Source organism: Gavia stellata, chromosome 2 (genome assembly GCF_030936135.1).
Source record: "Gavia stellata isolate bGavSte3 chromosome 2, bGavSte3.hap2, whole genome shotgun sequence".
NCBI classification, from domain to species: domain Eukaryota; kingdom Metazoa; phylum Chordata; class Aves; order Gaviiformes; family Gaviidae; genus Gavia; species Gavia stellata.
In genome coordinates, this window is record NC_082595.1 from 51,986,273 (window position 1) to 52,013,749 (window position 27,477).

Consider the following 27,477-nt stretch of genomic DNA (forward strand, 5'->3'; position numbering starts at 1 on the left):
GCTCCTTCTGTTCCTGTGAAAATGGTGCTCCACTTTCTTGATCAGCCTGTCATTCTTTGTCCACCATGTGCTGGGCTCAAAACATGGAAATTCACTTTTTCTCAGTGAACGTGGCTAAGCCTAATACCGCAGATGGACTTCTGCTGTCCCTCCTCCAGTGGCTTTAGGACCTTTCCATTTCTAATGGAAGTTCTTTACCTTATCATGCAGGCTAGAACACGCTCTGTAGTTTTATGTAGGGGGAATTATACGTTAAAAGGGCTTTCAGTTATCTTTCTCCACATTTCATAAAAATACTCTGTGTATTTGTCACTACATGGGATAAATATGCCAACAATGCGAAATGCCTACCATATTGCAGATTAATTCTTTGAAACACAAATCTATTGGGAAGAAATATATACGATCTAGTTTCAAATTAAGTCCCTGCTGTTGCATGTGTCTAATTCAGAGCAACAAAGATCAGACTAGCTCCGTTTGCTGTTACTTGTGCCCTTTTGAGAGAGCACTAGATCTATACCCACAGAGATCAAATCAGAATAAAGGCTACTATTGTTTTCTACAAGGTAAAAATATTATTTGGGAGAACAGGCAGAGATAAAAAGGAAGAAAAAGGACGAACAACTGAAGTGCAAAGGACAAAAAAGAAGAAAAACCCCACACATCTTAATGCACAGCTTTAAAATAAATGAGAAAAAACAGCCAACACTACCATCTACTGGGCAAGATAAGGACAAAGTTCACTGCAATAAAGACAACTGCTGCTGCATTCTGACAGTAACTTCAGAAATAAAACTCATCTTGAACCCACACGATGTGATTGTGGACTAGCTCAGAAGAAGCCTGCAAAATTTATATTATCCAAAACAAAACTAAATTGAGTAAACACTGTTTATGCCTACAAAGTAGCTAAACTTAAAGTAGCAGAGTTATACAGCAGTCTGACAAGAGGATCGACACCTGGGACTCCAGGGACACAAGCCAAAGAACTACACTCAGATCTCTGGTTAGCAAAAACAGTTATCATCATCCTTGATTTTAATTACCGTTTAATCACAGTGATTTCAGTGGGACTGCTCAGATAAATCGCAGCCTTTCTGGCATCTTACAGCTCCTCCTCTCTTTAAAGCAAAGGAATTGCTTATAGACTTTGTATTGTCTGACCACATCCTGCTACATGCCATATTATTTTTTACATATTATTTAAGTTGAGTAAGTTAGTAAATGCCAGAACTTGTCCATTCAACCATTCTCCTCTTCTGTGTGTGTGAGATACAGTCTTTACATGCACGATCACATACTATTTTTTCCACAGAACCTCTGCCCCAGGCAAGGGCTGGATAGCATTCAGAACATGAGGCAGCTTTTGGGTATTTTTATACTCTTTCTTCAAGCAGTAAAGCCAGTCTTATTTACTCTACAAGGCTTGAAAGAAGAATGACTGTTTATTTTCTTCAAAAAAAACCCCACTGAAATAACAAAGAGCACGTATCTAAAAAAGCTTTAGGCACTCTAGCAATTACTGTTACAATGCAGTGCAAAGTAATTCCTGAAACAAAACCTCTGTTCTCAGCCACTTACAAAAGAAAACAGAAATATCTCTTCCAAGCTCTTCATCGTTTGAGTACTCTGCTCCCAGCTTATTTCAAAGCACTCAGTAAAGCACGTGACCCCTGATGCTTGCCTGGTCACAAAATTTTGACTCTTTCAGGGATGCAGAAGGTTAGATGAACGTGTCCCCTATTCCCTTTCTTTAATGATGAGAAGGGATCCTGCCTGCACGCTCCTGTTCTGTCAAGTACAGCAAAAGACAAACAACTTATGTAGGATCCCAGGCTATTTAGGGCTCCCTAAATCATAATCAGCAGAGATTAAATTCAACACCATGACCAAAGGGCAGGGCCAGACTCCCTCTTACTGGAATGATGCTGTCAGCAAGAAAGTCAAGCACTTCAAGCAATCTTCAATTGATTTTAAGATGCTTCAGTAACACTGCAATAGGCTAATCCTGAAGTAAGGAAGAAGAGAGAACAATTTGCATCCAAAAGGAAAGGTTTCTTCCTATCTGGGCAGGCACAAGCCAGAAAGGATTACTATCAGATTACAATCTTCCAGCAAAAATTAGTAATGGGAACATTCTCTCGTCACTTCTGAACTGAAAGCTTAGGTACCACTAATACCTCAGTCTTGTCTGCAGTAATGTTTATCTACTTTATGCTTAGACACGCCTCAGGCTCTTCCAATCCCTCCCCTCTGCCCCGAGTGCTCAAGAATTATCTTAGTACCAGAGGGCTTCTCAATGATTTCTCTCCACTGCAAACTCAGTCTGCCTTATTACCTCCACTTGAGTAGGAAACTGCAGCTAAACAGGCTTTCTTAAGATAAGACATAAATCAGCGACAGAGCCAGAAGTCAAGGCCTGCCAAGGTGACGCTTATTGATCCAGAAGCTGACCTACAAAGCAACCCTGGCTTCGAATTATTTCGGACAGAATGTTTCTAAATACCAAACGCTAGTATCTCACGGGGAACCCAAGCAAGTGACAAATAAAAAATGAATGGCTACCTGCCAAAGTTTTGGTTCCAGTGAGTTGTTCAGCACCGCACAGGAAGGCTGTGGTAGAAGCAAGTGCAGCGCTAAGCTTTCCTGTGTGGGATTTACCTGTATTAATCACAAAGCTATTCTTTTTCCTTCCTGAAATCCTCTGCCCAGTCATTTGCAAGTCTAACCGCACCTACAGCAAATGATGCAGTAGATTTTGTTGTAAAATAGCATGTGATCACATAAGAGAAGACTCTACCATGACTACACATGAGGAAGCCCAACTAAAGATCCAAAGGCAAACCTAATTCCAGCATTTCTTGGCTCTGGAGTTCTAGCAATTTTAATAATTTTCCTTTTTGGTCTTTCTTTTTTTAAATAAGGTAAAATCATCTAAGACAATGCAAAATTTTAACCAGAAATCTATGGCAATGAAGCACAGCATGAGCTAATTAATTACATTAGATTGCAACAAGAGAAAGTTATCTCCATGTGGAAAAGACCAGGCCACTAAGTACATCTGCTGGGGCTCACTCGTGGTCAGGGAAAGTCTACTCTGCCTTGCTTTCTCCTCTCTGCGCTACCCCTTACCAGCCTCCCTGAAGGGAACCCAGCTTCTCTCTAGAGTAACACCTTCCCAGTGGAGGCAGTGATTTAACCGGTTCCTGGTAGTTGATGTTTCCCATGGACACTACTGGGGACTCTCCCCTGAGAGAGAAATGGCATCCCACATTCAGTGCTGCACATGCCACTGCATGAGGGCAGAACTAGCTTTGCACTAAAAAAGCACTGTAGTTAGTTATTGCCTGAGATGCTACCAGTATTTCTGCTGTATAATGTATAATCAAGTGAGAAAAAAGTTAAGTTGTTTTCAAAATGTTAATTATCTCAAGCAAACTTGAATGAAATTTCAGAATGGACAGGTGAAAGAATGCACTTTATTGCCTTGAGCCGTTGCACCTACACATCCAGAAACACAGCACTCTGAAACACCATTACCTTCTTCACAGCACAGCTGGAAATACCAAGCACTGCTGACCATTATTCCACCATTCATGTTCCACTATTATATTTGGTTTCCTACGGTATTAGCTGCCCAACTTTATTTACAAGTTATTTCCTTCATCATCAAATTTATTGATTTTTTTTTTCCCATTTAAGCACAATTTGCAAGCTGGAAATACTGACCAAAATTCTGTCCATGCAGTATGTAACAGCTCACTTTCCAAACACAAGCACTAGAAAACTGATTATGAAGTACTCCATAAACTTCTGTCACTGCAGTAGGAAGTGACTGTAAATTATTACAGCTTTTCCAATTTAATGAGTACATTTAAATCTTGAAGTGATGGTGTTACTGCCTGCACTCGGCAGAGATTTTAAAAAAAAAAAAAGAGAAAAAAAGAGGAGTATTTCACATTTACATTCACACCATGCAGAGTAACTGGTATGCACTGATGTTTTTCAGATGAGCATACATTACTTAGCCTGCCACATGAAGGCATTCTGTAATTTGTAAACTATTTTAAACTCTACTGGAATTCGACTTTTCTGTTTTATTTAAACATCTTGAAAGAACTAATATACAATGCTAAAATTTTTGTTCTTGGTCTTTGGTGCATCATACTGTACAACTTTTAATTCTCCCTATCCCCTGTATAATTTAAAATGCTAGCATTTTCCACAACCACTCACTATTTATTTGTCACACAGCATGCTCAACGCAGTGTTGAAGAACTATTTTATGACTATTTTTGCTGAAGAGTTTTAACAAAATCTGTATGAGAATGTATTTCCACAGCCTTCCCCAACTACAGGTGACAAAACTCTAACAATTAACACTGCACAAAATCATAGGAAAAGAACATTTTCAGCATTCTACTGATGTGGAAACAGATGTAGACATAAGAGACCATGGCATGGCTGCGAACAGAGGCTTGGTATCTGACTCGGCTCCCTTGTTTTGATGAGACTGGGAAGTGAGTGCCTCCTGGTGCAGCCTATCTCAGTAAAGTCTGGTAGGCATGAAACTGCCCATAGCACTTCGTAACAAAAAGAAATAATGCAATTTCCTATTTCTGATTTAGTTGTTCTTCTATATCGTAAGAAAAGTTAAATTTCAGCAATGATAAGACAATAAGGAGAAAAGTTATTTGTAAATGTTTCAAGCATTTTACACTACTCACAGTAGCTTTTTAACAGCTTTTATTCATAGAGGAACTTATATTCACAAAAATGAAGTGGTTCTTTAAAAGAATGGTTGCTCAGATATACTTGCCCGATAATCTGAGGGGGCTGGATATTAATAGAGCACACAAGAAAAGAGATTTCTTTGAAAGTGCACATGTAAAAATAAGCATGAAAATTCATCATGCAAGCAGTAAAGACCAGCAAATGCCTTATGACTTACATGACCAAAGAATAAGGACTTCAAGTAAGTATATGTTTAACTTAAAATATGTTCATACAATACAGTTTACCAAATCTGAGTGTTCAAAGACAATTTTCCCCAACATTTTATGAAGAGAAAAAACTAAATGTGAGAAGGCAAGCAATACGTTGTCTGCAATTAATACTTCAACTATTGCTTATTATTTATTATAAAAAACCCAGGGACTCTAATCTATTACCAAGCTGTAAAAATAGAATCTTTGGATTTGTGCATCTTGCTACCACAGTGTTTTGACCAGATTTTTCAATAACATTTCAATGTAAATACATGGCAATGCTTTGATATCTTTAGTGCAAGAAGTCTATTATAATTTTTGAAAGATACGTGCAAGCTTACGAGAAGTAACTGTTCTGTAACGCCATCTTTAGGTTCAGGACACAGTATTAAAATACTCTGTTATCAGGACAGTTCAGGTAAACCATCCACATTAACCCTATTCTGAGAATTCCACAAAGAGCATAACGCATTTCCACGATCACATTTACAGTTTGAAGGGATTAGTCACCCTTTTAACTATCAGTATTTAGAAGCAGCCCAGAAAAATGAGTTGTTAAGTCAAAAGCTTAAAAATCCTTACCATTCTAACAGCTTAAATTGTTTTGGTGTCTACATAAACGCCTAGTCTTTCACTGAGTCTTGATGCTCCCTGGTCCAGTGAGCTACTCAGGCTAATTCTACACTGTTAGAAAATACTCTTCGTTCAGTCAGTGTTAGAATGGCTCCATTTCAATTTCATCCAGTAACCCCTTGCTTTTGTATTTAAAAAACCAGAATGAGCTGCCTGGCCAATTCTCTCTGTAACTTTCATCATTCTGGGCACATTACCGTCGCACCTCTGACTGTCTTCCCTAATGCCTTGACCAAAGAAAAGATTCTCTGTCTAAAAATCAAATTATCTCTTTGTTTCCAAACAAAAATCAAAAATCCCCAGAAGACCAACCTTAAAACGAAGCTCATGCTTTCCTGAACAGGACACAGTTAAGAATCTTCTTATATGATTTCTTGAAGTTACCCTCAGCTACATCTCCCAGTCCTTTCCTTCACTTTGCATGGAATCTTTCCCATTCCTCTACCAATTAATGACCCCACCTTTGCTTCAGTTTTGTGTCTCTTGACATAGGGTAACCAGAACTGAACTAAGCACGTACCAGTGATTTCTATGAGATTATTATATTTTCCTGCATTGTTCCCTCTTGTATTCCTCAAACATTTCAATCTTATGCTTGCCTTTCACAATTGCTTATTAAAATATAAAGGAATTTTAAAAGCCTGGACTTTTTAAAAAAATACAGAACTGGTCAAGGATGTGGAGGCTGATGACAGCCTTGGCAGCAGCGACCATGAGATGGTGAAGTCTGAAGTCCTGAAAGAAGTGAGCAAAACAAATACTGAAATAGCAGCACTGGACTTCAGGAGAGGCAGACTTTGGCTTGTTCAGAGATCTGCTTGGCAGGATCATACAACAGACTGCTTTAAAGGGTAAATGGGCCCAGAAGATCTGGATATCTCTCCAGGGACCTCACACCAGGAGAACGATGCATGCCAGTGTGCAAGAAGTTAAGCAAATGTGGGTGAAGGCCAACATGAATGAACTAGGGCCTCCTGACTTAGTTCAAATGGAAAAAGAAGTAAGCAGAAGGTGAAACTGGGGAAATACTATATAGAGAAGATATAAAGTGATATTGCTGTAGTGTACAATGATGGAATTGGGAAACCCAAAGCCCAGCTGGAGAAGCAACTAGCAAAGGCAACAAGAAAGGCTTCTAGATGCGTACAGGCAGCAAAAGCAAATTACCAAATTGGAGTTGCTATTCAGAAAGACCTCGACATGCTGAAGAAATGGGCTAACAAGATCTCATGAAGGTCTACAAAAGCACGTGCAAGGCCCTGCACCTGGGATGGAACAACTGCGTGTACCAGCACAGCCCGGGGACTGACTATTTGAAAACAGCTTTTCAGAAGAAGACCTGAGTTGAACATGAGTCAGCAATGTGCCCTGGCAGCAAAGGTGGCCACAAGCATCCAGGGCTGCTTTAGCAAGAGAGTAGCCAGCAGGTCGAGGGAACTGATTATTCCCTTCTATACAATACTGATGAGACCCTATGCGGCCTACTATGTCCAGTACAAGAAAGACACTGACATACTGGAGCAAGTCGAGCTGATGTCCACCAAAACAAGTAGGGACTGTAGCAGATGACATGCAAGCAGAAGCTGAGTGAACTTGTTTGCTCAGTCTTAAGACGAGAAGGAGAAATTTTACTGCTGTCTTCCAGTACTTAATAGGAAGATATACAGGGGATGGAGCCAGGTTCTTCTCATATATGCACAGTAAAAGGAGAAGAGGCAACAGGCACAAGCTGCAAAAGGGGAAATTCCAGCAAAGTATTGATAAAAGGAAAAAATCACTGTGAGGGTGGTCAAATGCTGGAAGAGGTTGCCAAGAGACACTGCGTTATCTCCAACCCTGGAGATCATAGAATCATAGAATTGCTTAGGTTGGAAAAGACCTTTAAGATCAAGTCCAAGTGTAAACCTAACCCTGCTAAGTCCACCACCAAATGATGTCCCTACGTGCCTCATCCACATGTCCTTTAAATACCTCCAGGGATGGTGACTCAACCACCTCCCTGGGCAGCCTGTTCCAATGTCTGACAACTCTTTCAGTGAAGAAATTTTTCCTAATATCCAGTCTAAACCTCCCCTGGATTCTTAGTGATACGGTAATACAATGCTCTAAGTGGAGTGAATTTTCACACTTAACTTTTGAGATTTCTTTTGGATTTTGTGCACTTGATTACTTCTGTCTATATAGTAAGGCAGTGCTAATTTATGCCTTCCTACGGGGATGACGGCTGTCTGTGCCAGCACCAGAAACTGCATCAAGAAACTCCAGAGCTAAAAGCTAACAGGCTACAGTCTCTTAATTCAGGGCTGCAGATTCATGTTTTATTCATAAAAGCAGATACCTACACACCAGCTTGTGAAATGCATTCTTTTGGCATTTAACATTTTTTTCACTTGTTAAAAAAATTACATATCTTACCTTTAGGTCACTTCCCGGCAAAGTCCCTATGCCGTCCTTCCAGTCCATAGCACTAAATACATCAAACTCTTGACCATTTCCACTAGAGGCAGATTCATTCATGATGCATGTACTAAAAAAAAAAATAAAAAAAATAAAAATATTTTTATCTGAAAATGCTATAAGTGTTTAACGGTTATATCACCGGACATTTCTTCAAATGTACTTTATAGATTAGTATCAAATGCTTCCCTCAGCACACTGGCAACGTGGACAACTGATGACTAGGCTGACAATACACACTAATGTAATAAAAACAAGGGGAAATCTTTTGAAAACCTTAAAAAATTAAACCTGTTTTATACACTAGGAGACTATTAATGAGGCTGTATCAGAGAGAAATGAAAAATTTCAAACTGCAAATAAATTGACATGGGGAAAACATACCTCAAGTACACCTAAGAAAAACATTTGTTCTGGGAAAGGCAAGACATGAGTGCACGCCTATAATAAATACATGATTAATAGAACTGCTTTTCCTTAATATTGGATAACATGCTGATGTGAATGCTCCATCCAAGTTCAAATTAAAATTTCAAAATTAATTTGAAACTGTCTTTCATTTTCACCATCTGCTCAGGACACCCAAATAGTCCTTGTCTGTTTCCATACAGCTTCACTAAATTTTGATTTGCATTTGTAAAATGTATTTACATGTAGAGCAGCACATATACACTGGAGAAAACTACCACTTTGCAAGACTTGGTATTACTGGATCCCTCTGTTTCAGGACAGCGAAAGGAGAGGAGAGAATATTTATCTTCAGAAATAGTGGATTTGAACGTCCTCTTTGTGGTAAGAGGTTATCCCAAATAATTTGCACAAGCAACAGAAGTATATAACACTTGCCGCTGACCCCACTGCTTGTCACTGCCACAAAGACGGCATCAGTTGTGCTGAACTGCAAATGTTTCTAGCAGCCAGTTGTGACTACCACCAAGTTCTTCCTTTTCACTTCTTACAAACATAGCAATCTTTAAACCTGTGGCCTGGCATCTAATTTACTATTTGTTCAATGTGAAATCTGACTCATTAAATTTTCTTTCTGAAGAACTTCTGTGCTATGCCTAGCAGCTGAAACCACTTGCGGCAAAATTAGCTCTGTCTTCGGTTTGTGAACTATTAGCAAAACCTCATCCCTTTTCAAATTTACACTTTCTGAGCTTTTTAACAAACACTTTCTAAGCCTCATACTCCATCCACAGACTGTAAACTTTTGCTGCAAGTATCAGTATTTGAAATCAAATAGGTAGAGAGCTTCCTCAGTGCTTTACCTTGTTTTCTAACATCTAATTTCTAACTTAGGTCCCACTCCCAAAATCTGCAAATATCTATTAATACTCTCTGGAAATCTGGCATTTCCACAAAAAAGACTGGGTGATACTTGTTCACTCACAGATAACAGAAAGAGATGCAAACCAAGCGGAAGTAAACTCAGGTCATCTAGAAGCGTTTTACTGAAAGTTTGAGGAAAAAAAAAATGCTTAGCCAGTTAACTCTGTTGCGTGAAAAATAATGGAAATTACATTTTTTTCATCAGAAAAATTGTACCAATCACTGCAACACCACCACTACAGACAGATACTAGTCTAGTTTTGGGTCTGCGATGTATTTCTCCTTGGTTTCCTCCTCATTTCTAGCAGAATTCTTTAAAACCCTGAGCAACACCTTATGCCATGAGTACTTTCATTACACTACAGCCACTACACAATATCAACAGGATGACAGGAGCTGGACCTCAGTCAGTAACTACTGCTTAGGGTGAAAGCTTCTGCATTCCCCTTCATTTCATATGACGGGTAGAGTTCACAGTAGGCTCTTTGAGAAAACTTCACATATTTCACACGACAAGTTTAAAGTAAGAAGAACCACATGATTCAACGTGTCTTCTCCATCTGTAAGTTCAGTAATCCTCTATGAGTACTGAAAACCATACCATCAATGCACAATAATTCATTTTAAAACACGTCAATAAATCCAAACAAATTCAGTGCAAACTGAGAAATTCCCCAAAGGCATAGACCTTATCTTTTAAAATTACCCCCAGGCAAAATCCACCACCCTACCTTAGGGCAGCTCCTGCAATACGACTTGGACAATCTCTGTACCGAGAGCACCGTACACCGCAGAGCTCAAGCCCACCAAGCAACCAGCCTTCCACACCGCAGCAGACCAACTCAAGCAGGCTTCCACCGAACCGAACTGCAGCACGATGGCAGAGGCGCAGGCCTTCTCTCGCTCAAGAACACAAGACCCAAGCTGCTAAGGAGCAGCTGAAAAAATTGAATCTATCCAGAAACCCGTGAAATTTTAAGGACATGAAACATGCTGGTTTAAGCACATTTGTGTAATGAGCTCCTCGCGATTAGCCTGGCTAAGCAAACACAAAGCTGTGTTCTGTATTAACTGAAGTTTCTAACTAATCTTAAATTACCACCCTATTTAGAGGGCACTTCACTCAACCCTCCTGTGGTTTATTTCTTACAGAAAACATATTCCAATGGTTTCTGCAGAAGGCATAACAGAAGATGGGAAGAGACCTGGGAGGCTGTGGGGAAATGACCCACGGAGTGAGGAGCAGAGGACAGCCGCTCCATCAGATGCTGGCGTCTCTGATAGTGCCACTCTCATTATACCCACGCTTTGTAACAGAAACAGTTGGAAAAAAATGACATGGGGAAAAAAATCTTAGAGCCTAGCCTACTTAGGCAGGATGTAAACTGTGAAAGTAAAAAAACAAATTGGTAACAGAAACGTTCAGGGCACATTTCTCTCAAGAAAACATACAAATTTTAACTTAATTACACCTAACAAAGTTTCCTCACGTAACAATCAGCAGTAAGATATATTCTATTGTTTGATAAGGTACTTATTATTGTTTTCCTTTTAAAATTAACTCAACATCAAAGGCACAATCTGTACTTTCACATTCTGCAGCCTTCAGAAATGTTCTTGGTGGGGATGAAAAGGTCACAGGGCAATGCAGATAGAAATGAATTTACCAAAAGGAATTACATTTAACAAAATATCTGTTTCCAGCTTTGCTGAGTTTGAACAGATGAAAGATAGGGCTATATCCCTCTACTAATGGTAATAAGGATGGAGATAGAAGCCAATTAAATTGTTACAGCAATGAGGTACTAAAAAAGGATGAAATCATCGCAATATATACATCTAAATCACAGAACAAAGAAAACTACAGAGCATCTTATCTACTCATTTTCATTTTTAAAGCTCTGATGTAGTTCTTTGAACTAGTATAACTCCTTCCATAATGATTTAATTTGCTATTATGTCTGTCACTACACTTCCCAAATAGGAGTAAAAATACTAGACAAATAAGGGGCAAAGTAACTACAGTACTATCCCTATGCCTGTCACTGAATGCCATCTGATGTGAAGGAAAGGACATAACAGTAAGAACTTGGAACAGTCATCTTCAAAAAGCATCTCCAAAATACACTATTAGGGATGTACCTGTATCTCAGTCTTCACAGCCCTAAGCTATAACATTTATAGAGGAGCGTGCTGCTTGTTAATATTTCAACATTAACTTTTAGACATACGTAATAAATTCATTAAAATAAGCAAGCATATTAAATAAGATTAGACACATCCTTTAGAAAAACCTTCATTTTTACTAACTGGTTCAACAATAAATGAGTACCTCACAGAGGAGATACTTAATGGGAATAATAGCACTAAAAATGAGGTATTTTCATCTGGTGAAAGACTCTCTAAAGACATAAAGCAAAGAAACAGCAGAGAATATGCCAATTAAATGTACAAGCAGTTTTTGAAATAATGGTAGAGTTATGTACTGAATACATCAAAAAGTAATAATAGAAGGATTCTTTCTTTCAGTCAATGCTTTAAAAAACTACCTGACACCTACCCAAATTTTGAAAATCTAAGATGCCACCTGTGAAATGTCCATATGATTTCTAACCAGCTAGGCCAACTCAATACTGGGCCACTGGGTGCGATAACATGTCTTTTCTTTTTATGCATCCCTGTGTATTTTTACTTTTAAGGACTTCTGTAGCCACCGTGACAGGACAGCTTAGCAGATCTGCCCTGTGCTGGTCCTCTCCCCAGCCCACAGCTCCTGTGAGGAGAAGTAAAACTGGGCATGTGGACCCAGAGGAGGTGTCAGCAAACGGCACAAAGGGTGAGGTCAAAGGGACAAACAGAGAGGTCCCAAGGGAGGCAATGTCCTTATGGAGCCATGCCATGGTCCCTCTTCCCCACAGGGCTGGGTGACACCAGCGCTGACGGATGTTCGGAAACAAAGGCAACACGTGAGGTTTTTGTCCTAATATCGCAGGTTGTTATTTTGGGCATCTCCAAAGAGGAGGCTGCTTGACGTAGCACCCATGGGCTAAAGGGACACATTTTCCCTATACAATGAATCAGGAAAACGAAGTGGATCAGAAGGGGACAACTCAGTGTACCAGAGCTGCAAATACACTAACTTCTACACACCAGGGGACAAGTGGATACTCAGCTTCAGCTTTATTCAACATGTAAAAATGTGAATACCATCAGGGCTGACTTGTTACACCGCCGAAGCCACATGAAGCAGAATTACCCCTCGCAATGTAAGCTCCCTCTATTCCAGAACGACTTTGTATTAAGCTAGCTTCATAACGATAGCACAAGCAAAGCCAACTGACTGCAAACCCACCGGGGTGAGCCCTGCTTTTGTCCTTGCAATCCTCTCTTTGAGCTGGGTGCACCCCACGCTTGTCTCTTTCTCACCCTTCATCTTTTTGCACCTGATTCTTCACTTAAAGAAAAACAACCACAACAGGAACAGTGCAGGAAATGGTAAAAAGCTTTGAGGCTATCCACCACATTTTAATGTGTGTTTTGTTTTGTACCTGTTTAATAGCTGAATTATTTTAGTATTTCATGAAAAGAAGTATCTGCAGATCGCACATTTCTTTCAAAATCTCATTTTTTGTTGTTTAGGAACTACTTTACTAGTTCTGCCATGTTTCTATTCTGTGTGTTGAAGAGCTGTTTGAGTGAATTTCACTATTTTGCCTGTTGCTCATGCAGTGTATTACAAGTAAGTTATTCTAAAGATGAAATGTATAGCTTATATATGTATTCACAATACCACAGGGATCACAGCTTAAAATTCTTTGCCATTCTTAACACTTGTAACAGAAAATGGACCAGATTTCCTATTGACGATGTCCCTTTAGCATTATTTCCTCTTATTTTATACATTGCTACTCTTCTGCCTCCTAGATTCTCCAGCAGTACTGTGTATGTTTGTTCCTGTTTACCAATACTTCAGCTTAAAACTTTTTTCCTCACAGAGAGACTTTGGCCACAGATGCGCTACAAAATGCTGCGATGCCTGAGTCTGCACCAGTGCTAAAGGACGTTCATGCTGTTCTCACCTGAGTTTGGTCTCTGTCAGCAAGCTAACGCAGGTATTCCCATACCATTGCTAGAAACTGGGTAACACTGTTACACACAGCCTTCATCTACTACCTCATTTTCAAGTATGCACAGAGCAATATAATAACAGTAGTTACCCAATACCAAAGCTATCCCATCATCTAATGAAACTCACCACTGACAACTTGTATCTTGTTTATAAAGAACCTGTACCTCACACTGAAAAAGTATTTCCTCTGCAATGCTTTCATGACTCCTTTTTTTCTGTTACTGTCTGTGCAGTCCTGAGTGGAAGTTAATCTACTCAGATAGTAAGATGAGTACAACAACTCTGAAATCCTATGTCTTAATTTCTCTTAATTCCTTGAACCAGGCACAGAAAGTTACAGAAAACTTCTGCCATTGTTTACCTGTGCCTCCTTCCCTCCCCTGTGCATACACCTCCTTGAGAAGAATTGTGATGCACCAAATCTTCACATTGAGTATCACCTGACCTATTTCAAATTGTTATTTCTTACCCCAAGTTAATTCAGTATACATCTGAACACTGCTTTTGTCTGACTCGTGCCCTCCTCTTCCTCTTCTGCCAGTTCTCAGCAGCTTCCATGAGCTCTGCTGTCCTTAAACAATTAATTCACCCTTTTCTAGCTCCTAAATACACTCAGCAGGTTACTGCATTTACAGACTTTCCCTTGTCTCCAATTCATAAAGAGCGTGTATCTCCCATTGTGATGAGCGGTCCCACTACTGGAGCACTAATAAGCTACAACTATACACACGCTACCACTTTCTTCAGTAAGCCCCATGCCAGGTAATCACTGGTTCCTCACACCCATCACTCACAATCTATCATCCTAGTTACCAGAAGTATTAAAAACCCCAAAGAGTAAATGGAATAGCCCACAAAAAGTCAACCACCTCTCTCCACAGAATAGGTGATGCCCAATAAAACCGAACAAGTCAGAGGAAAAGGACTCATCACATAATCGTTTTCTTAAGTTACAAGAACTTTCAAAAGCAACACTCTAGAAAAACTCATTAAACTGAAGGTGAAACATACACCACAACAACAAACGAACTAGAGTTCACTGCAATTGCCCAACTGACAACAAAAAGCATCTAAGAAGATGATTGCTTCAGCCACCTTCATTAGAGCACAGTTCATGAGAAGACCAACTGGAGCACAGTCAAAGCCGCTGAAGTCACACCAGGAAAAAAAAAAAACACCAGTACCCGGCACCACCCGGATTTAAGTGGAGTGCTTTACTGCCTTCAGCCGCTAGTTTCAGGGAGCTTCTCTCTTACGGATGTTCATCCTATAAACTTCTGGGAACGTGATAACTTCCTTGGTAAAAAGCACCGGTTTCTTAAACAGCTTTTAAATTTGCATTAAGAAAACTGTGTTACGATCCTGAACACAGACTATTTCCCAAAACGACACACGCTGGAGTTTTTGTATCTCGAGTTTTATCTGCGCTCACTACCTGATTTTTAGCACCCACGACTGAGCGTCCATTCATGAGCAGAAACAAACAGCAAAAGCGGTCAGTCCAACACCACTCAACTGTACACGGGAAATTAAGAAGAAAAATAAAATAGAACAAAACTGCAAATATCACTCATGCTACCTTCCACTGTAAAGCTTGCACACACCATGCTGTTAAGCACAGGTAATTAACAGAAATGGAAGAGGCTGTGACCCTCACCACCCGCGGAGGCTGCCGCATCTCCAGGGGCCTCCTTTCCAAGAAGCGTTACTCATCGGGGCGCAAACCGCGCTCTCGAGTGGGACAAGTGACACGGCCACGGGGCGCGCCCCCAGCCGCTCCCCTCGCAGGCCGTGGGCCGGGCGCACCCGCGGCGGCGCGGCTGGGAGCCGGCGGGCCCCGGCAGCGGCCGCCCCGGAGCCGGCCGGCCCTCCCGCCCGCACGGCGCGGCGCGGCGCGGCGGAGCGGCGCGGCAGCCGGAACGCGGCGGCGAGGCCCGGCGGGCGCGGCCGCCGCTCCCCGGCGCCGGCAGCCCGCGGCCTACCACCAGAGGTCCCTCCTTGGCCAGTTTTGCGGCGTGTTTTTGCTGCACTTGAAACTTTCTGGAGAAAACCCGGGCTCAGGTCCGCGTCTTCCCCAGGCTCGGGCAGACCCAGCGAGACAAAAGCGCCCGCCCGCCCGCCCGTCCGTCCGGGCCGGCTCCTCGGGCGGAGCGCTCGGGGGAAGCGGTTCTCAAGTTGCTCCGCTTCTCTCCCGAATTTGCCTTTTTTCCTTTCCCCCCGCCCCGGGCAATTAAATCGAGCGGGGGAAGAGTGCCCCCCTGCCCCGGCGCGGGGGCGAGCGCGGTGCGGGCGGGGGTGGGAGAGGAACTGGGTGTTAAGTGTTCCTGAGGAAGTTGCACAACGAGAGAGGGACTCTGCTTGTTTACCGGGTGCTTTGCTTTTTTTTTTCCTCCCACCCCCCGAGACCGGGATCCGGGAAAGGGAGGCTGTCTCCGAGTGGAAAGAAAAAAAAAATATAAAATGTTACCTTCTCCTCCCTCCTCCCCTCCCCCAGCGCGGCGGAGGCGGAGGAGGAGGAGGAGGAGGAGGGGGGCGAGCTCTCTTTTTTCCTAGGGACTGCGCGGGTTTGCTCCCCGGCCGCTCGCCGCCGATCTCCGGGCATCCCTCGGCGGCGAAGTCACCCCTTCCCGCGGGAGGGGCCGGCACACGCCGCCTCCCCGGAGGGCTCGCCCCCGCCCGACGCCGCAGCCTCCAGCTCCCGGCCCCGCGCTGCAACTTTTTCTCTCACGCTCTCGTGTGCGCCCGCTCCGACGGGGAGGGGGGGGGAAACATGGGGGTGGGGAGCGGGCTCCGCTGCGGCCCCGGCGCGGCGCCCCCCGCCCCGGGCGCTGCCGGCCCGGCGGCCTCTCCCCAGCCCCGGCCGGGGGCGGGCGGCCGCTCCGCGGGAGCGCCTTCCCGTCGTCCGCCGCTCCCCCTCCAAAAAATCGCTTTCCCCCTCCCCCCGCCGAAAAAACACCGCCTCACACACGTTAGCGAGAACAAGTGTGCCTATATCCTGTTGTTATATGCACCGGCTGCGGAGACGGGGAGGGAGAGACGGGCGTGTGCGCGGGGGCCGCGCCCCCACCCCGGCCGCACTTCAGACGAGAGCGCGCAACTTAGCAGAAAAGCCTGTTCCCTGCCCCCCCCATCCTCAGCAAAATACGCACTCACGTGTATGTGCGCTCACATACACCGCCGGCACCCCGGGGCCATCCTCCGGGAGCCCCCCCCGGCCAGCCCGCGGATCTGGCGGCGGTGACAGGCGCCGGCCCCCGCCGCCGCACGCAGCCCGGAGCGGGCAGGGGCCGTTCCCCCGCCGCCTCACATGTCTGCCGCAGCGAGCGCGGCGCACGCACCGCACAGAGGCAGGAACTGAGCACTGGAGCAAAAGACTTTTTTTTTTTCGCCTCTTTAAAAAAAAAAAATTGCTAGGAGCTTTTTTTTTTTTTTTGGTATGTGTATGTGTGTGCAAACTTTCCCCAAAATGGCGGAAATTGGGAGATGATTATATTTTAAATATCTCTCGCACACAATCACACAAAGTGCAGGAGCGACGGAAAATACAAACTCTCTCCGCTGCGCGCTGAAGAGGCCTTCGCACACGGGCACCCACGGCACATTCAACCGGTATATCCCGGCAGCCGCCACCTCTCGCCGCTTCCGACCAAAAAACCCGGGGCTTTTTCACACCCCTCTCCGCTGCGCATTGCCCCCCTCGCAGCCCGCACTTCTCCCCGTCCTTCAGCCTGTGTGAACAAAGAGCCGGGGCTGGGGAGGGGGGGGTCGGGTGGCAGCGAGCCCCCTCCCTCCCCTCCGCTCCCCCCCCTCCCCGCCCGGCGCTCACACGCACACCCGTGCACCCCCCCGCCCCCCCGCCGCTGCACCCGCATCACATTGTTCCCAACAGCGCGGCGGTGCCCCGTAAGTGTCATTAAATGGAGCCAACTGACAAGCTCATTGGTGGGGCAAGTCTGCAAAATGTCTCTCCCCTTCCCTTCCCCCTCCCTTCGGAACCCCCTCCCCCCCCCAAAAAAGGCCCCCCCAAACACATTTCCACAGCTCCCTCCCCCGTATATATATATATATGTACATACACATACGTGCGTGCGTGCCTGTGTATGTATATAAATACATAGCGCATATATATATACATGTACTCCCTTCATGTGTTTGGGAAGAGAAAAAGAAATACCAGGCACCTCTCTCTTTCTTTTGTTCCTCTTTCACACTCGTACACTTATGATTTAGTGAGGTCCCCGGTGCCCCAGCCGCTCCCCAGCCACTTGCGAGTCACTTGCCCACTTTCCCCGGCATTAACTTCCATCCTTTCTGCTCGAGGTGGTGGGGGAGAAGCCCCCCTCCCCTTCCCCAGATACGTTTCGTAAGGGAGGGAGAGGAGGTGCGTCTCTCCCTTTATCTCTCGCGCTCTCTCTAACTTTCATCCTCACCTAGGGGGAAAATTAAAACCCATCACCAGCCTTTGCCGTTGCAGCTCCCTGAACGGCTTGCGGATTAGATCGGAACCCGCCGCTCCTTACCCCCCCAAATTCTCTCTCTTTCTCCGTCTCTCGAGTAGTCCTGACAAATATGGTCCAGGGCTGCGGGCACAAGTGAGCATGCGCCCGCGGAGCCAGGGCTGGGGAAAGGGGAAACTGCCGCCGCCGCCGCCGCCGCCGCCGCCGCGGCTCTTCCTCCTCGCCTGCGCTGCCGCTGCGCCCCAGCCGCCGGCGACCGGCAACCGGCGGCAATCAGCGCCCTTACCAAAAATGCAGCCGCCAACAACGGCCCCGGCGGAGGTGCATCATCTCCCCCGATTTACTGCCGACGCTGGAGGAATAATAAGGAGACTTGTGCAGCAGCCGCGCGCTATTTTGGGCGCTTTCAAAAATAACGCCCTGCACTTTTCGGGGCGGGGGGGCGGGTCTGGTCCTCGGCGGTCCCGCCAGGTGCGGGTGAGGCCGGGTGGTGGGCGCCGGGAGGCCGGGGAGAGCCTCTCCGCGGCTCTTGGCCCCCGTCCCCTGCGTAGAAGAGACCTGAGGCAGCGGTGGGACGGCCACGCGCCGCTAACGGACGTGCGGGTCCCGCAGGCTGCGGGAGCGGGGCAGCCCCCCGCAGCGCCCGGCGGGGGGGCGCCCGGGGGAAGGCCTGAGGCCGGGCAGCGCGCAGCCGGGCTCCTCCTGCCCTCCAGAAGTCGGGGGTTCATTCAGCACGGAAATGCTCCTTACAATGGGCCTCGTCTCATGTAAAACCCAGCCAGCTTACAAATTAAAAGTAGTTTCAAATGTGCCACCTGCCTGAATTCTCTCCGTCTGTATTCCCAAAGAAAAATACTGCCTTCAGCAGTCATTTTCTGTCACTTGTTGTCGTTCAGAAAACAGTAGGAACTGAAGGCCCTTGCTATTTTCTGGGGTTGGCCAGGGCGGACTTCCTTCACCTACAAGGAGGTCTGTTGTGCGAAAGAACATGAAGCAAAACGGACCTACACCGGGCCTAACTGGGCTGGGGAGGAGGGAGGGTGGAAGATCACAGCCGGTTGTATACAGGATACTTCAAAAAAGCGCGTGTGTATGTAGTTTCAGGCAAAGTATAAAACAACACAGAACATAATTACACCAATCCTAAATATTTTTTCAGACCACAGAATATCTCCCTAAGGTGACTTCGTCCTTAAGGCAAAAAAAGTGAATTTTGAATTTTTAGTAGTTTCGCATATTATTATACATCTTTTATAATAACTCTCAAATCTTGATATATCTTTCGATAATCACAGTAATGATCAACGTCCAAACTTTCTCTTGATTTTATATATGCTCCTTTCTACAATTGCAGTGACAACTTTGGCCCAAATTACTAGAACAGAGATACTGATAAATACTAATAAATATCCAGGAATAAATATTAGCATTAAATATCAATAGAAATAAATACATGGCAAAAATGTTCACCTACAAAGTCAGAATAACTAATGAAATGGTTTATACAAGACCAAATACAACTTTTTTGCTGTTATGGATATATATTGTATTACAGTAGTATCCCCACGACGGGGACAGCATTGCACTGGACACAGGGGTCCTTCTCTGACAGGACTTCCCAGTCTCAGCTTTCTGTTCAGTAGAGTATTTACTTTAGAATGTGTATTAAAATATTTAAGAATCAAACTTGACAACTCTCCTCCCTTAAACTATGCCCATGCTCAAACAATTTAGTCGTGACTTTACTTAGACTTTTACCACGCTGTCTTGAGAGTTTCTATTTATTTAAATTAATTTTTCTCACAGCAGTAAAATGGGGCTTACGCCTAAGCGTTTGCAGGATTGGTGCCTAAGCGCAATACATGATAGTTATTTTATGATGAACATTTCTCACGCCCCTTCAGCTCTGCATATAGGCTGCAGTTTTCATCAATGAACATATGTTCATTAGAAACTAATTACAGAAAACAGTATTAACCTAATTGTAATAATCAGTGATAACATACATTTAAACTCTTCTAAAACACAGATGCAAAAAATAGTAAAAGACAAGAAAATTCCTACTTTCCACCACTGAACTCTTAGTTGAGGAAATTTATGGGTTAGAAACAAAGAATAAACTGTAACTGAAGTCATTCAGTGCTTTTCTGAAAATCATTTCCCAATGCTATTGAAATGTTTTTATGCAGATAGTTGCCAAATAACTAGATTATTCTATTGTAGCATTAAATTAACTGGGCTCTGCAGAAGACACTTGAAGAATGATACAATTTGGTGCTATTTAAAGCTCTTCAGGACGCTCAACCTGTACTGATTATTTCTCCAGATGCCATTGAGGTTTTGGGGGAGGGTGTAGCATACCCTGTTATGAAGATGCATTTCTAAGAATATAGATGATGACTTACCTGCAGTTATTTTATTTATGCTTGAAACACTTTGTCCCTTTTTCTTTGAAGACCTTAAAGGGAAACACAGAACTTGTAAAACCCTGTTATATTCTAATCCATCTAATCTACTTGCAGAAGTCATGGGAGTGTAGCCCCTTACAGAAAATGACAGCACAGGTGGAAAAATTCCTTGAAGGATATATATTGGAAGTTGGAACTGAAACCAAGTATTTGAACCAGAGCATAGCTGCTTTATTGGATCAGTAGTTTCAAGTGGATATCTCTTTGATTAAAGTAAAAGGACCTGAGAAATTAATAAAGGTACCTTCTGTTCTCTGTCTCTTCTTTGATCCTTGCCCTAGTCATATTGTGGCAGCTCATGTGGTATAATAGATCCATTATTTTGTCAATAAGAAATTATTGAGTAAAAATAGATTAAACATTATTCAAATATGCTCTTTAAACATTAGTTCTGTTGCCATTTTATTTAACACTAGACTTCCATCTGTATTCTGAAGACAGAGCATTTTGAACACTTGTTTTCTATATGTAAGTATGGGGTTTAATATGATTTTGGCAGTATGTTTAATGACAGATTTTGGAGTAGCTAAATTTGGTCTCTGAGTATTCTTGTAACTCGTTGAATAGGTGTTTGTGCTGTAGCCAAATACTGATTATTTTTCTAAGAGCATGCGCATGAACATCCATATACATGGCTTCCAAATTCCAAATCCTGAATACCATTTAAGGTGGTGAGAGGAAACAAATGCATATTACCGATTCAGTTTGCATATTGGGTTTATACCATCATGTGATCTAATGGCTCCTCAGCAAATATCTAAAAATAAACTGAGAAAAAGAGAATCAGTCTTTACATTTAACCAAAATACTTATCACTTCTGGGGTCTTGGTTTCTGAAATACAGGCTAAGATACCTTAAAGATGTCCTTATTTCTAAAAAATAGCCTGCACATGACATTCTATCACCCTTCTTCTAGCAACCTGTGCAGCTCATTGTGTGACCTTCCTCACGAGTAACAGTCACCAGTCTGCCGCGTGATTCTTCCCCAAGCCAAACCAGGAGGACAGGAAGGAGGGTTTGAGGGCAATCATTGGCAAAAAACAATGTTGTGTATGATACTACTTAAAACTCTAAGCCAGGAAAATAGAAGTGTAAAAGCTTTAAGAAATTGGGGATGAGGGGAGATGGTGTATGTGCCTGTCTAGCAAGAAAGACAGGCAAATTGCAGTCCGCGGTGATTCCAGTTCCCCTCAACAGTGCTCTCTCCCTCTCCAGGGAACTTCATGTCCCCACAGAGGTGAAGAAATGATGACTGACCCATTATCAATAGAATCTTCCCTGTGGAAGTTACAAGGGCAATTGACTGGTTTTTTGCTACAAATCCCAGAATAATTATCAAAGTTGATACAGATGCCATGCTAAACTGGAGAACCTGTAATACTTCCTAGCTTTCAAATCTGACCGTGTGTCCTGGCCACAACCCAACCCCGTACCAGAGTGAGACTTGGGCATGCAACAGTCTTTTTTTCTGGGAGGGAAACTTGAGCGTGAATGCTTGAAAGAAACTGCAGTGTTTTCCAGCCAGGTTTCAGCTCAATACGCACCTGGATGCACTCTAGGTGCAGCCTTGGAAAGCTTGTTTCTAGAGACTAGGAGTTTTGAGACATTGTAAAGAATGTGTTTCAAAGATTTCATCAAAGTTGCAAGACTGCAAAGATTTCCAGAAACGGTCTTCAGCCTGAAGACATTCAAAGCCAGATATGGAAGTTATGGGATTGTCAGTGCAGAAGTGAATCCAGGGCAGTATTGTCTATGAAAAGTTTGGGAAGTATTGGACCAGATTAATGAGATGTAAAAGCAGAAAAAGTAATTTGTAAGAGTGGATCAAATGCAAATTAGGGCCTCTAATGGGAATATTGATGAGGACTCTTGAGCCAGGAGAAGACTGAAGTTAGAAGCTTGGACACTCGGCTTGGGCCTTAGGGAAGGGCTTGGAGCACTGGCAAAAGCTTGAATCAGTTGAAAGAAGCAGGAGAGGGCACCATCTCGAGTGGTAGGGAGGAGGGGTACAAAGGTACGGCAGAGATTGTGCAATCTGGAATGGATGATAGGCCAAAAGAAATCACTAAGAATAAAGGTCCTGTGGGAGAGGAAGGGTGGGGAGCAGTAAAAGAGAGACTTGCCACAGAGGAGGACAAGTGATGTGAGAAGGGGCAAACAGAGTGTGAGGGGGCAAGGAAGGAAAGGGGGAAGAAGGGGGAAACTTGTGTCAGGCAAAATTAGGACAGCAGGAGATTTGGGTCTTTAAAAATGGCGTTTACTAAAAGAAGTTTGAAGGGGTAGTAATGAGCAATGTCTTGCTTACAGGTGGTGAAAAGGGCAACCACCACAGGGCTTTTTTTGACACAGAGCTCTATTCCTGCATGCTCTTCTCTAAGGTGTGTGGGCACATGCTGCATAAAAGGGCCACTATCATTTCCCTTAGCAAAGGGCTTTGGCTCCAACCGTGCATAAGGTTACAACAGCCTTGCAGCAGAGCATTAGATTGGAAAGCCTGTTCAAGCTGGATACTCCAGACCTGTCATCCAAAAGCTAGTAGTCACTCTGAGAGCTAAGGCTGTATTTTTAAGTATGCACAAAGAAGACAAGTTGATGAGGCAGCACAGGAACAAACATCACCCTCAGGAACAGAAGCTGAATGAGAAAGGGTTGCAGCCTGCGCTCCTTACGTGGAAAACAATTCCATTGAAATAGGCAACAAATGAAAGGGTTATTTTAATAATTGTTGGCACAATTTCTAGATCTATAACTGTTGCTGAAGAATATCTGGAAGTGGATAAATAGCTCATCCTGTGGGTCTGATTGGAGGGCAAAGCTTGGCAGCACGGTGAAAGGAGGAGGAAGTCCCATCCGAGGTCCTTAAGACACAATGGCAGGGGGAGAACTTGCTCTAACTTGCTCTCCCTGGAGAGCAATAGAACAGTTTTTAGAGCAACATGTCAGACTTAGTGACTCACAACCACATGTGGACGTTCCTAGTAAAATATAAATTGGTCCAGCAGTAGATGAAGAGGAAAGAATCCCAAACATTGCTTGTACTAGACATAAGATCAGATGACTCAAAGCATGCATGCCCACTCTTCTTTCTTTATTTTCAGTCCTTTTTATCTAACAGTGTGTTCCAACAAGTAAATAAAACTCTTTGTTTTAAAAAGGTATGGATGATGTAAGACAGATTGCATATAACGGGCAATACATGCTTCATGTATGCGGAATAACGCACAGGTTTGCTCTGAGCAAACATTTCTCTTGAAGTGGCTAATGCAAAAGCCTGACACCAATTGTTAAAGCAGTAGAAGGAAAACAGAAATGCAGCTAGGCTGTAGCAAACATTGAATGAAGCTTTTTTGGACATTGGTAAGAGTTTTTGCTTACCTAAGAATTCAGAATTAGGATTGCAGCAGAACAGGTATCCGCTAGGCTTACCAAATATGACTGCAATTAAAGCAATAGACAAAGCATCTCCTGTTTGCTGTTAGGCCCAACATCCCTCATAGAACAACAAGAAGTGCGTCCTCTATAACATTTTTCCAGGGACGTCATGTCACGTGGACACACAGCAATAGCATTCCCCTCTTTGACAAGCAACAGAGAATATTAGTGGGGCCTGTTTCTGAGACCAGCAACGAATGGATTATTCAGAATCAGAGAAATTTATATTCCATCGTCACCGATCTTGAGCCATCAGGCTTTGTGGAGTCAACTCTTAAAGTTCCTGGGCTGGAATAGTGGGCATTGTGGATATATACCTGCTATTATGGATTGATATATGCAAATGTAAATGTAAATACTGGCTTCAGTAAGTAAAAGGGAGTTTTCATTCTAGACTTTTAAGCTATGTGCTAACCCCTCATGCTAGGAAATCAATCTGCCAAAATCTCATTTATTATCTAGAAAATAATGATGACTGTAAATTAGTATTCTTAGAAAAATAATTACGCACAATAGTAAGAGGTGGGAGTACCTGCTTGCTATAGATTTTGAAGTTTGACAAACACATTTCAATGGAGAACTCAGTCTCCTGGCTACCACAACAAAGCAGGCAGGATATTCTTTTTGCTTTGAGTACAGAACAGTATATGTTAGTAGTCTGTGCAGGCTGATGCCTGTTTGTGGAAGAATCTACTCATGTTGGTTTACATTTACAGTTTCCCACAACATAATTTGATTTCAGTATCCAGTGATAACAGAACTGATGCATGCTCTTAGGCATTCAAGAGGAACTGAGCTTCAGAAAAGATACTTTTGCTGAAACTAGTTCATTTTCACACGTTCTAAGGCAAGCTTCCCGTAACACTTTACATCAAGTCCTCCTAGCTTCTTACCCTCCACAGGGAATTCTTTGCAAACCGAAAATCCTCTATGGCTTAAATTTTAGAAAGAAGATGATGTGACATGGGAACATGAACCATATAATAATTATAATCATTGTAGTACTGTACTGGGAAGCATGTCTACCCTATTTTACCTAACCTCCAAATACTTAAACTGGAAAAATTAAGTTAAAACTGAAGGACTTTTAGCTTTACAGTGCACAAATACTGCATTCGGGGATGTTGGCAAGTTGCCAGGGAACATTTAAAACTTGTAAGCATCCAAGAAAGCACAGAAGAACTTCAAGATTGTTGGCTAAAAAATGACGATAGACTTTTCTGGCTCCAGAGAGAAAGTGTCTTCCCCTCTCACCACTCATCTGGGCAAGCATGGATGTAACTAGTAATTTCATAAATATTTGATCAACCTGAAAGCACCATGCATATTCTTCACTTTACTCACAGAAGTAATCACAGTGATGATGAAGTGCAAGGGTACTGTTAGTGCACAGACCTCACCTAGGGGCTATTCTTAATGGCTAGCTTCTGGTATCTCTCTTACGTGCTGAGTTTGGAGCTAAGGCTTTCTATAAAGTCAATGGAGTGAAGAATGTTCCTTAGAGTGGGATAGAAACATATGTATTAAGAGTTCATTGCTTTTAATTAACTATATGGTGAATTTAGATACACACCTAACATTATAGACTATGTAAATATCTGAATTGCAATTCTCAGTCCAGAAACTTTCGTCAAAAACTGTCTCCTACATGATGATGATGATCTCTTTCCATTCATAATATTTCTGACTTCACCTGTCTTGGATGAGATAGCTCTGAGCATCAATCCAATGAAAAAGAGGTATTACCTAAATTTATCTGAATGAGCAAGAAAAGTATATACTGTATATATTTATTTACATTAAAATACTTAATCTTTTGGCAAGTAACAGGGTTGCTCTTCTCTATGGAATGTAAGGCAAGTTTCAGCTGGGAACAAATAACTGAGTTATATAAGCACACATAAAAATAGACTGACCCACATCTATAACAACAGGATCACATTATAATAAAATGGTATTTGTTGTATAATTTCCTGAAGGCAAAAAGTACCTATATAAATGGACTTATATAAAGAAAGCCATGTCATATTTAGACTATATTAGGCATCCACGGAGCTCTGTAATATGATGGTTTACATGCATGTGAGCCAAAACCTGAACAGTTTGTCTTCCTGTTGCAATGCCATTCTGCAGGGAAGATGGGTATCCAGTTCTGAGTATCATGACCTGCATTTGTATCAGAAGATTGATGTAAGATGACATGGTCTGAGAAGAAGCAGCTGTATGCAAAAATATTAAGTAAAATTAAGATTTTTTGTTTTCTGGAATAGGCCACAGGAACAGTTTTGTTTATGTTACTACAACCGATCAGAATAGGGCTCCAGCGAGCACAGTTCTGCACACATCAGGGAATCTGCAGCTGCAGATTTGAATAGGATAGGAAACATTGTATAAACTTACTGCACATGCTGCTTCTCCTGCTGTAATAGCTAATATGTCAAGACATGCTTATAGAAACAGACACATGCATATGCGCATCTCAGGCAAGGTACGTGCTCAGATGGAATTCAAACCAATGTGTATGTACAACTACTGTCACCACCCCTCTCTTGCACAGCTTGCAAATTCGCAAGCTGCCACAGTATATTCCAAATAATTTAAGTTGTAGTTCTCTTCAAAGCTAAAACTGGAAGTATAACATGGTAATTGTGAATATTTTATACTTCACAATACTCACAGACTAGTTTTACCAAGTAATATCTGTTCCTAAACCAACAGACTATGGGCATAAGAACTTTAACTATAGCTACCACTACTGGTGCTGAAAGCCAACTTATGAATCCTTAAAGCTTAGTTAACTCAGAATTAGTTTTCTTCACAGTAAGAGCATGAATTACTCCGAAGTAATGACTATTTCCATGCCAATTTCTATTTTAAATTCTTAATTTTATTGTCTCTAACATTATTTTTTTTTTAATGTGGCAAGAATTCTTTCATAACAGAGACTTTTTCTCCATAGTATTCTAATAGGTGAAAAATAAGTGTTGGTAGAAGGTAAGCATGGAAAATTTCAGCCTAAAATATTTAAGTAATGAATGACTAAAAATAGGGCATTAGAACGAAACCCATTGTTGCATTTGCCTCCTTTTAGTTCTAATGTAGAGTTTATAATACATGGAGGGGTGTTTCTGCAGCATAGATCTGGTTGTTTAACCAGTAAGCTATAAATCTAATCGATCAAGCACAGCTTAGAAAGAGCAAAAAATGGTTCGTTTTTTTTTTTCACTGGTTAGCCTCTCTGCCTTAACACAGATGTGAAAGTAGCCACCTGAAGTCAACTTAGGCTCCGGTTGCCCCCTGAGCTTAGCTGAAAGATAGCTTCATTTCATCATGCATTGACTCAAACGTATCTCAGCTGACTCTGTCAATAAGAGCAAAAGCTAAGTGTTCTCCATGATATAGAGCCCAGTTCTCTGAAAACTAATCAAGACTACAAGGTGATCTTGCACTGGTTATTGAAGAACCATCAAAATAATTTTTTCTTGCTTCTATTCCAATGTGGACTGAATTAAAAAAGAAATCTACAACAGAAATTTGCAGTAGATCAAGATCAGTAGAATATGCAGTATATCAAATCTGC

At 42.7% G+C, this 27,477-nt stretch overlaps 1 protein-coding gene across 1 annotated transcript in view; it reads right to left on the reverse strand.

Annotated features, from left to right (window-relative positions):
* L3MBTL3 (L3MBTL histone methyl-lysine binding protein 3) overlaps positions 1-18,088 on the reverse strand; it is an 85,258-nt gene extending 67,170 nt beyond the window's left edge. The window contains exons 1-2 of the mRNA XM_059827835.1: positions 18,060-18,088; positions 8,037-8,148 (exon numbers count right to left, since the gene is read on the reverse strand). Coding sequence (XP_059683818.1) covers positions 8,037-8,138 — 102 coding nt within the window. The 5' untranslated portion in view covers positions 8,139-8,148; positions 18,060-18,088. The remainder of the gene's footprint in view (positions 1-8,036; positions 8,149-18,059) is intronic.
* Between the last annotated feature and the right edge of the window lie 9,389 nt (positions 18,089-27,477).